Source organism: Octopus bimaculoides, chromosome 11 (assembly GCF_001194135.2).
Source record: "Octopus bimaculoides isolate UCB-OBI-ISO-001 chromosome 11, ASM119413v2, whole genome shotgun sequence".
Classification (NCBI taxonomy): Eukaryota; Metazoa; Mollusca; class Cephalopoda; order Octopoda; family Octopodidae; genus Octopus; species Octopus bimaculoides.
In genome coordinates, this window is record NC_068991.1 from 17450835 (window position 1) to 17463015 (window position 12181).

General features: G+C 37.7%; 1 protein-coding gene across 1 annotated transcript in view; it reads right to left on the reverse strand.

The window, feature by feature from the left end:
* The window catches only part of LOC106876464 (uncharacterized), a 48724-nt gene extending 47681 nt beyond the window's left edge, over positions 1-1043 (reverse strand). The window contains exon 1 of the mRNA XM_052971543.1: positions 111-1043. Within this exon, the coding sequence (XP_052827503.1) occupies positions 111-260 (150 nt within the window). The 5' untranslated portion in view covers positions 261-1043. The remainder of the gene's footprint in view (positions 1-110) is intronic.
* Between the last annotated feature and the right edge of the window lie 11138 nt (positions 1044-12181).

Sequence of the window (12181 nt, forward strand, 5' to 3'; positions counted from 1 at the left end):
ATATATATATATATATATATATATATATATATATATATACTCACACACACACACACATACATAGAAACAAACACGCGTATAGAAATAGAGGGATATGTCTATATACTTACTCCGATGTCTTCCAGGTCAATGAGAGACGTAGGTGATGGGGCATCGCGGCTTTTCTCCAATAGCTTATTCTTCCATTCCAACCAAAGGCTCGGTTCCGAATGGAATCTTTTAAACAGTAACAGTTCGTAACCATGGAATATGTGAGCCATGGTGAACCCAGCACAGAGGCCAAGGCTGGCATGCTCTGGGGGAAAGAGATAGACTTAAATTTTTTCTTCTTTATGCTTTTTCCTTGTATGATATTTCTGCTTTGGTTTGGGTCTTACAGTGAAAAGTTTCAAATCTGTTGACAGAATATATATATATATATATATATATATATATATATGCGCGCGTGTATATGATTCTTCTATAACTAGTGATATTGCATTCCTTCCCTGTTACATCTCTTCATTCATCAAAGAAAACTGGCTTGCAGCTAGCTAACTAGCTATGCTGACTCTCTTTCTCCCTCGCTCGCTCTGTCTCTCTCTCTCTCTCTCCCTAATATATGACGATGTTGACGAGACGGACATCAAAAACACAAAACACTCACATAGCACACCACTATTTAGTTCGGAATTATTGTCAATGGAATTAATTAATTATTACTATAATTATTATCCTTGTTAATTATTGCTCCTGTAAATCTGCGCTTGGTTACCATTCCCAGCGACCGCCACACCACACGATTGCCCGTCGTCGTCGATGACGGCTGCGGCGGTTTGCGTACATGTCTGACAAAACAATCCAAGCTGGGATGGTCGCCATCATCACTGCACGTCTCCCTCACTCTCTTTGTCAGTCTCTTATTCGCTTACCTTGTATCTTTTTTTCTCTCTCACACATACACTCTCTCCATCTCTCTCTCATTCATTTATTCTTTCTTTCTTCTTTAAATTATACATATATGTATATACATGTATAAATATATAAAACTTGTGCAAACATTATCTCCCCTGGTAAGCGGGTTGTTCTCCGATAGATGAGGCGCACTTCCTAGGCTAAAATACAAAGCACTCGTAGGGAAAAGAAAAGGACTGGATAATAAGAGAGAGGGAGATATAAAAAGGCACTTTTCCTCTCTTTGTCTTTCTCTTTCTATCTATTTACCTACTTTTATTTTCTCTCTCGTACTTGACTAAATCAGTCTTCGTTCACTCCTCTTACTCTCCCTCACTTAATCCTTCTCATACAGTCTCTCTCTCTCTCTCTCTCTATCTATCTACTTATTTCTCTCCTTTGCTTCTTATTATACCTTTATGTTTCTTTATTTCTATACTTTCTCCTACTACATGCACCCTTACAAAATAGATGATAATCCCTGATGAAAAATGTTTTATTTTTAGATTGCAAGACAAAATTATTACATATTTACGTACAAAATAAATAAATACATATACACGTAAGAAAGCAGAGATAGAGAGATGAGTATAGGAAAGAGAGAGAGAGAGAGAGAGAGGGTGTGTGTCTAAATGTGTGTGTTTGTTTCCATAAAGCATGTGATTCTTTTAACATAAAAACAAACATATGTATAATAATGTATGCATACGTGTATGTTTCTATGTGTATATACGTGTGTGTATGTATGTATTCATATATGTGTATATACATATGTCTGCATATATGCATTATATACATACATACATACATATATATATATATATATATATATGTGTGTGTGTGGGTGTGTGTATGTGTGTATATATATATGTGTATATATATATGTAAGTACGTTATATATATGTGTATATATGTGTGTGTGTATATATATATATGCAAGTGTACGTTATATATATGCTCACTCATATGTGTGTATATATATATATATGTGTGTGTGTGTGTGTGTTTACACATACATAAGATTGTATGTATGTATGTATGTATGCACGTATGCATGAAATATGTGTAGGTAACCAAAATATTTAACTTCGTACGCCGAAACAATTCTTAGAAAAATCAGTAAAATAGGAATATACATTAGTGGTTTATTAATTTTATTTCTTGAAAGGAAAAAAAAAAAATAAGGATAATCCAGCTTTTATTTCTTTGTATATAACAATAATTTGTCAAAGACTATGTTTTCGTAAAGAAAAGAAGAAAAAAAACTGGATCATATGACATGCATGACATTCCGAAAGGCATTGGAACAAGGTGGCAGAGTATAGAATATAAAGAGAATTGAAAGGGTTCAAGATGAGGATTGAAACTAGGATAGGCATCTCGGATTATATGCTCTCTCGGCGCTCTCTGCACTACAGTACTCGTCACATCATAGTACTCAATATTCTGAACACGCGTGTGACGGGTAGAACTTCACAGCTATAATTATTTAGTTCGAACAATTGAGATTTCTCATAGGCATGTACACGTGCACCTGAGTGTGTATGTTTGTAAGTGTGCACATATTTACATTTAAGGCGAGCGATAGAGGAAGTCAGTTTGCTAACGGGTTTCGATCCTCGGTTGAAGCTAATACGCTTCTCAAATATGAAAATCGTGTCTCATCCCTCATCTTCTCGATAATTTTGCAGACATGTACCTGCACGCCTCTGCGAGGTTGCTTGACTTGCTAGATAAAACAGTCATATATCTCCGTCTTATAACATACTCCACGTCTTAAACAAAGGACACATTAGTTAATGTGGTCCCACAATTCCCTAAAAAAAGGGCGATAGGATCATAGCTGGAATGCCTTTGATCAGAGTTCTGCTCGATCACGGTTGCCCTATATCAGTCGATCAATTTTTGCAAAAGGCAACCCCGGGTAATTCCCCTCACATACATCAAATTTGTTTATTTATCCTTATATCTATTTGTTTATGTATAGCCAGCATTTGGTTAGATAGATATTGTATGTCTCTTTTTAATATTTGGAGGGACGAGGGTGGTTTATTTCTAACAAAACAGAGTTCTGTGTGTGTGTGTGTGTGTAGCTAGCTAGTGAGACAGACAGACAGACAAACGGACTGGCGGGCAGGATAGATAGATAGATAGATAGATAGATAGATAGATAGATAGATAGATAGATAGATAGATAGATAGATGATTGGCTAGCTGCATGGATGGATGGGTGGATGGATGGGTGGATGATGGGCGGGTGGGTTGCTTCGGTCGGTCGGGGTGTGAGCAAGCGAGCGTTTGTCTGCTGCTGCTACTATTTTATAAGGCACAGTAACAGAACAAGGTACGCTTGGTTGGCTGATTGGCTGGCTAGTGTAGGGCTCGTGATTGATGGGAATCGATGATTGGCTGAAAATGTGAACCTTTCGAATTTTGCTTCGATTGGTTCCGAGGAAACTTGCCATAGTTTATGGTTTTATTTTTCTTTTATTTGTTGTTTCTTTGTCTCCTTGTTTCCACCTGAATTAATTTTTCCCTATTTTTTTATTTTTTAAAGCTATTATTTAGATGCGATGGAATTTATGGACATTAAAGACTTAGAAATACAACTAGAAATTCGAATTATGTATAGATAAAAGTTTGGAGATAATAGGGGGAAAGTACGGTGGCGAAAATAAAAAAAATAAATAGATGGATAAACAGACATACAGATAGCTAGCTCGATGAATAGATCGATAGATGGAACAGTCAGACGGGTATACTTAAATAAAATGCATACACACACACACACACACACATATATATGGGTACTCACACACAAACGGACTGAGAAATAGATAATTGTGTGAATGTGTATAAATTATATAACGCACGTGTATGTGTGTTTATATAACATTTGCATCCGCTCACATGTACCTCCATCCATACATACATGCTTTTCATGTATCCATGCATGCATGCAAATGCAGTGGTACATACATGAATGGTTAAGAAGTTAACTTCGCAAACTTGTGATTCGCAGTCAATCCCACTACATGGCAGTGGTATCTATCTATCTATCTATCTATCTATCTATCTATCTATCTATCTATCTATCTGTCGGTCTGTCTATCTTTCTGTATACTTGTGCATTATGCTTACGATCTAAAAGCTGCTATAGTTTGTCTCAGTATCATCTTAAATCTAGCAGTCCGACAAATAGATCTCGACAAAATAAACAATAAACTAAATATATAAAATAAATACTGGTACTGAGATCGCTATGATCGACTCAGTACTTGCCTTAAAGACGTTGAGCCCAGCATGGCCGCAGAAGAATGAAAGTGAGAAGAGCAGAGAGAGAAAGAGTGAGGAAGTGAGAGGTTGAGTGCATAGATACGCGTGCTATTATCTGCGCGTGCGAGTGTGTTTGTGTGCATGTACATGTGTGCGTGCGTGTGCGCGTGTGTGTGCGTGTTGGATAGGAATGCTTTGAAAGAATGATGCAGGAGAACGGCATTTCTGCTGTCTGTTGAAAAAAAAAAAAAAGAAAGGAAAACGTTACAAATATATTTTATTATTTTAAAGCCCTAAAAATGTCTGGCCTTGTGCCAATGTTTGAAATCATTATTCGAAACATTTTTAATAAAAACAAATAAATAAATTATAGTCAGAAACTAACACATTCCTGAAATCTTTAACTAAGTCAAGATGTCCAGATTTCTCAATTACTTGGCTGTTGGTATTTGTGGCATGTGATGTTATAGAGCGAATTGGTAAACTATATTACGCCTGCCTCTTCAAACTAGCAAATCAGTGGTTTCTAAGTGCAGTGTGTGTGTGTGTGTGTGTGCATGCATGTTTACATATACACACACACACACACACACACACACACACACACACACACACATATATATATATATATTATACCTATCTATACATACATGTGTGTGCGTATGTATGTGTGTATATGTATATATATACTCACATATATTTATATATATATATACACACTCATTTTAATGTATTTTATATCATACTACCCACACATATATATGAGTGTGTGTGTGTGTGTTTGTGTGTGTGTTTGTGTGCGTGTGTGTGTGCGTGTGTGTGTGTGTGTGTGTGTATGTGTGTGTGCGTGCGCGTGCGAGTGTTGGTAATTTCATGAGTGTTAAAACTCATAAAGCTGTTACTAACGATATGTTAGTTCATGCAGTGACTATACATATAGATACTTACACATGCATATATACATAGACACATACATTTCATGTACACAAATGCGCACATACTCAAATACATATATACATACATGCATACACACATAAATATACACACATTCATACATAAATACACACATACACACACATATATACATACATATATACATACATACACACACTACAAATACATATACATACATACACACATACATACATACACACATACGTACATACAAGCATACATACATATACACACATGCACATACATACATACATACATACATACATACATACATACATACGTACAATATTCTATTGAAACATGATTTTTTAATGAAGATTTTTTTATTAAAACGATCTTTTTTCTGTCCACGAAGAAATACAATCAACTATATTTACTTAGCACATCAAATCTAAATTGTTTATTAATAGGTATACCTTATATTCTAGGCACTAGCGTAGCTAGTGGGGGATGGTAGGGGCGGCACTTTTTGGTCTGCTGTAGGTAATATGTGCTTTTTGTGGGGACTTGGGTCGTTAAACGGAAAGGCCAACCCGGATACGAATTTTTTTCCCACGAGAGTTCCGGACTCCAGTTATGAACTCATTTGCATACAGCCAATCAGAGTTCAACTATCAAACTAATGAGCGCATAACAAGTGATGGGCGATAAGATAAGGTCATTTGTTAGGCATAATCTGAGAGCTGAACGATACCTTTCCTTTCACATTTTGCAAACAATCCTTCAACGGCCCGCCAGCACCAATGCGGTTTCTGCCACCAGCAACAACCTTTGTTAACTTGACACTTGACAACAAAGTCAAAGCGAGCTTTAATTGGCTGTATGCAAATGAGTTCATTACTGGGGTCCGGAACTCTCGTGGGGGAAAAATTCGCGCTCCGGACGGCACACACACTAGTTACGCTAGTGATTTCAGGGTTAGACTACACTTTACTAACAAATGACTTGATTTAAGACTTTGTGTTGAATCACACTGAAGCAATTATATATCGTGAAAGTGCTCTTTTGACTATCACAAAAACTATCACAACTGAGCGACGAACATCTTAGCACCTCAAGAAATAAATTTAATAGGGGATTTAACTGTTTATATGTGTTGTTAGATGGTTAAAATAATTCTGTCATCTGATTGCTTCGTTTCCAACATTACGTTCTCAAATCAAATCACTTCTTCGACAAGTACATCTTCAAAGTTTCGAAAGTGTCAACCTGGTTACAAAATCACCGAAAGATGCACAAAGAAGGTAACTTTGCAGCAACTTCACTTTATAAATCATTGCATCTTACATTTCAAATTACCAAAACAAAGCAAAATAAAACAGAACTACTGTGTACTGCATTATAAATTAATCCATATTGTCAGTGTATGCAGTTACGCAAATTAGATGGGCCAGTTTAACTGAATCCAAGTTTGTATACGCTATAAATAGCAATAACCTACAGATCTTTCTCTGGACAGAAGATGGGCGTTCTTTCTCTGAAGATTGTACAACATGGTTAAAATGTCAATTCTGCAGATGGATTGACTGAATTGCTTGAATAAGAAGTTGGAAGAAAAACCGCATAAGACATTGTTTCGAATGTTTTCGTCTTGAGTTCAAATCCCGACGAGGTCAATTTTGCCTTTTGAGTCGATAAATCAAATTACCAGAATATGAAAAATACCTTACCTGCCTGGTTAAAGCAGGGCGGCGAGGTAGTCATCACTATGTACTCGGCTGAAAGACGGATCCTTCTAACGCGTGACAGCAGCTGTTCTACATAACTCCACAGGTCAACAATGCTCAGACAGCGAACAAGTGCATGCAGAACGGTTTCGTAGCTCTACGCTCATCTCATACAAGCCCGTCTGACGGTTCATCCGTGCTTGTAGAGTATATCTCGAACCGGTAGCGCCTCTTGATAGAACTGCCAGGCCAAGGACTCCTGGAAATTATCTATGATAGTCCCTAGCCTGAAAGGACTCCGAAACAAACTAGCCAATTCGTTTTTATCGACGTTCAGAGACTCGTCGAGAACGTCATCATACTTCCCTGTTACTATTCTTCTACAGATTTCTAAAGTGGAACATCCATCAATCCCATTGCCCGACTCGTAGAATGTGGTGAGCGACTGGTGATACTGTAAGTGTCAGGCACCCAGTTTCAGTCTTTGCTTCACCAAAGACCTGCAGCTCAGTCAAGGACACGAGCTTCAGAAAGACGTACGTACCTCACGAATGGTGCCGACACAGGTTCCTCGTCCAAGAATTGTTGCAGGTGGTGCAACCTCAATGCGTGTCTGAGCATCAACAGCTACCGCATACCTAAGCTGCCACTCTGAGGGTACTGGCAACAGACTGACCACTTGACCAATGGAACGCGTCCCTTCCACGGGAAACTGAATACAGACGCTTCAACCTGATCCGATGGTAGCTAGGGCAAGGCACAACGATCAGGCGTCCTTTCAGTGACAGTTTCGTCTCTGCCAATTTCTGGGTAAGTTTGGCCATCTTGTTCATCACCTCCTCCCAGTTCTTACCCACCTGGAGGTCGGAACCAAACCAGACTCTGAGCTGTTTAACCGATCCCTCAGTTCAGCGTCCGATAACGCCGTCCGACAATATGGAGCTACATCTCCAAGTCCCTAGCTGCAAGTGTCCCGATTTGTTGGTTTTAATCTTGGCACCTAACACTGATTTGTATTCCTTTAGAACGGTCCAACCGTCTCTACTTCGGAGGCGTCCGACACCATTACGATGACGTCGTCCGTGTACGTCGGCACTACCCTCCCGGGTCCTAGTTCGAATGGGATACCCCTCAGCTGTCCCAACCTCCGCAGCAGTGGTTCGAGAACCAGTACATACAGAAGAGGCAAGAGCAGGCAGTTCTAACGGACCAAGTGTGCATTGCGAAACGGTTCCGATTGGTAGCTATTTATTTTGAGCATTAAGTAGCGACCGAGTTCAAAATGACTTCCAAGTAACGATGGTCGACCGTATCGAATGCCTTCGACTGACCCAAATTGATCAAAGCCACACTGACGCACAAAGTAGGAGTTGCTGTGAATATATCTGTTCGGGATTGCGCACGTTTGCGCTTCCTCACCCTGCCCACCAACGACAAGCACCAGTCTTTTCGCTAAAACTGGTCAGTCTTAAACTCTGTGTTTAGCAGAGTTATAACCCGACGTCCTTCCTCAGCCGCACTGTCACAGCTGCAGGAATTCTTCCTTTCTACTGCCAGTTGTCAAACAAATTTCGAGTTAACTTTCCCAAAATTTGAAGCAGAGACTTTTCAGCACTCGCTCATGTCTATATTTAACGACCTGAAGTTATTGAGTAAGTGACCGTGCTTCCAAGCTGACCCCGAAATCACGCACATTTATACATCCGACTCTGAGGACAGCTATGCTAGCAGGAGAAAAATATGGGAGGTCACTAAATTTAGCTCTCAAGGAGGTCGATTGATTCAGAATCCTGATTGGTTGAGCGAGAAGTTTTGAAAGGTCTTTGCAAAACATTTCTATTAGGCATTTTTCTAAACTAACATAAAATGGAAAACTTTCACCTTTAAATCTAAGTATTTTTGTAGATCTGTCTATATTAAGAGTCTATCTTTGGGAATATTGGGGGGTGAGCCTTCCCCATTAGTAGCTATGCATTTGTTATTTAAAACTTCTTTGAATTCAATGTTGCTCTTTAAAACTAGAGTAAAGCTGATGTGACTTTTCTTGTGAATTTTCACTGTTGTTTTTATTAATCTTGTGATTTGTTTTTCCTGTGATTGTGGTTGAAATAGTGTTTGCGATTAACTTGATTTTCACAGAACTCCATAGTTGGATATCTCGCCTCAACTTCGTCGCTTGGAGAAGTCTCTAGTCTAGGGCGGTTTGTAGTAGTCGAAGAAGAGAGTCTGTAATTGTGCATATTTGTGTTTTTCTGTGGTGAGTTGTAAGTGTTAGGGGCTTTTATTTTGAAGTGAGTTTGATATTGTAGTTTGCTGTTGTTTGGAGATGTCTATTGTTGTTGTTCTTACTGCTGCTGCAACAGCAGATACTTCAGTTTTTAATTACTTTTCTAATGTTTCTGCGATGATTTTTGCTGTTGCCAGCTTTGTTGTAGTTGTTGTTGATGCTGTTTTGTACGTGGCATTGGCAGGAACGCAGTATTTTTCCCGCTACTTTTTGTTGCTGCGGTTGGTACTATTACAAAAGTAGCTGTGGTTGGCGCTATTCCCCTCTGCCACCGTAATATTCAATTTTTGTCGAATTGGGAGTTCTGCATAATCCAGGATTTTGTCCAGATTTTTTTTTAGCTTGGCTTGAATGATGACTTCCAGCTCAATTTCTGATCACTTTTCCACTCGGATGCAAGTCATCATTCTCTTCTCTCGTACTTGGACGATAACTTCTGAAAAAAAAAAACATCACCCGTTTTGTTGATATAATGTCTCAAAGCAACTATTCTCACTTTTAAATGCTCCATATCAAATATTTACAAAGAACGAATCTTAACTAGAATTCGACACACTTTCGTTTGGCGTGTGTGCATGTGGGGGTGGGGGCACATGTAAATGTTATAGTTGCCAAACATATTGTTTACTGGGGGAATGCCTTCTACTGAAATATTTTTTTATACTTTTGCTTGGCAAATTATGTGCACGTGAACTAGTTTTATAGTTGTTGCTTTCGTTTACTGTATCTTTCGAAATGTTTTGAGCAATGCTATTATTTTCTGTTATTCCCATTTACTCGGCCAACGACGCTTTAACAGATTTGGTTGACGGAAACTGAAAGACGAGTGTCGTATGAGCGCGCGCATGCACACACACACACGCACGTACGTACACACGTATGTATGTATGTATGTGTATGAGGGTGAGGATATGTGTGTTTCTTTGTCTTGGAATTGAATGATTGTTGTATTCGAGTATCAATGTTATTTATTCCCAATCTTTCGAGAAAAAATGTCCGGTCACAGGGAAATACGACAGCGCTCGGAAACAAGTGAGGGTTAGTGACAACAAGGGCATCCGGCTGTAGAAAATCTGCCTCAGCGAATTCCATTTGACGAATACAAGCTTGGAAAAGTGGATGTTAAATGGATGATGATGATGGTATATAATAAAAATTGACGAATGGGTTGTCTGGTAATGCTACACTTGTTTCATTAATTCATCTGATCCATTAATAATATCGCCCGTGCATTTTTCAGATTTCCAACAGCACAGATTGCAACGATATCTATCACTAACGTAAGGCTTAGCGTGTCTAGCGATGTTCCACGTAAAGTGAAAATAGATATTTTGTCATTTATAGCTATACCTACAACTATGCTCAACAAAACTCCCGCGATACGAAACTACGACAACAATATCATAATTATTATTTACTTATTTATTATTATTATTATTATTATTATTATTGTCGTTGTTGTTATATTATTAGTAGATAGTAGTAATACAATAAAGAAAGACTATTATAGGTGTAGCAATTCATGTAATATTTGGTCAAGTATGAAATTTGCAGTAAGGTATATGATAAACTTTCACAGCTGCTCATTTTGCGCCATTATTATATTTTGACAATCTTCTTTTTTTTTTTTTTTTGTTAGAAAGCTGACACATCCATTTCTTTATTCTAACTCATTTTGCACTTTATAAAGTATTTATAAATCGTTTTTTGCTATTTTTGTTTAGAGATGGATAAGTCGGAAATTCGTACAGTTTTGAAATATGAGTTCTTACTTGGAAATACAGCATCACAGATAGCTCGGAATATTAATAGAATATTTCATTCTAATGTTATCACACAACAGACAGTATCAAATTGGTTTGCAAAATTTCGTTCTGGTAACTTTGACCTCACAAATGAGCAACACGGTCGACAGAAACAAAAATGGATAATGACGAACTGGAAGCCACCGTCGTGTCAGATCCATCTCAAAGTGCCCATGAATTATCGTTGTTGTTTGGTGTTAGCAAGCAAACAATATTGACTCATCTAGTTCAAATCGGTAAAGTGAAAAATTTGGATAAGTGGGTTCCACATGAACTCAATGAAAATCAGAAACAGCAACGTTTGGAAGCTTGCATTATGCTACTTTCTCGTCACAAAAATGATTCAAATTTGAATTGAATTGTAACATGTGATGAGAAATGGATCCAATACAACAACCGTAAAAAATCAGCACAGGTTTGATGATTGTTGTCTGCTAGTACACATGCCTCTTTTGCCAATACCACCCTTTATGAGCAAGGTTACTCAGTTTAAATGACATCTTCAAAATAGAAATATCTTTTAACTATACTTTACTTTCCACATTCTGCCGGCCACCATCGTGATCGGCAGATTGTAGTCCCACCTACCATGCATTTCTTAAATTTTGGTAAATCTGATCAGAAATTTCACTTGATGATCTGTTGATTAATCAACATGATACAACTCGCTTGTTTATTCAGTAAACGCAATGAGCTGGGACTTGCTTAGCATATTATATAATCTTATGAATGTTATGCATGTTGCATATTTGAGTGTATGTTGTTTGCATTATAATAAAGATCTCTACCAGATAGCACATTCATCTATTTTTATTGTTTTTATGCCATGCTTAAGGTTCCATTCATCTTTGGAGACTAATTGTGTTGTGGATTACCAAACAGTGAATTTCTCTTCATCCATGCTTTGGTAATGGATTATTAAATTGCTTGACTTACAGTACTCTGTCCAGCCAACAATTGTGCCATGCTTTTGATATGCTTCAGCCATTTATGGATCCACCTTAATCAAAACTATCTATCTATCCATCAATCTATCTCTATCTACGTCTCTCTCTCTCTCTATATATATATATATATATCACTTTCTTTTCCACCTTTGGTGAGTGTGTCAAACTAATATATTCCATATGTACATCCTCTTTTGTTAATGTTCAACATTTAATACTCAATTTGACTATATATGTGTGTGTGTGTGTGTATATATATATATCTCTTTTACTTTTTTACTTGTTTCAGTCTTTTGACTGTGGCCATGCTGG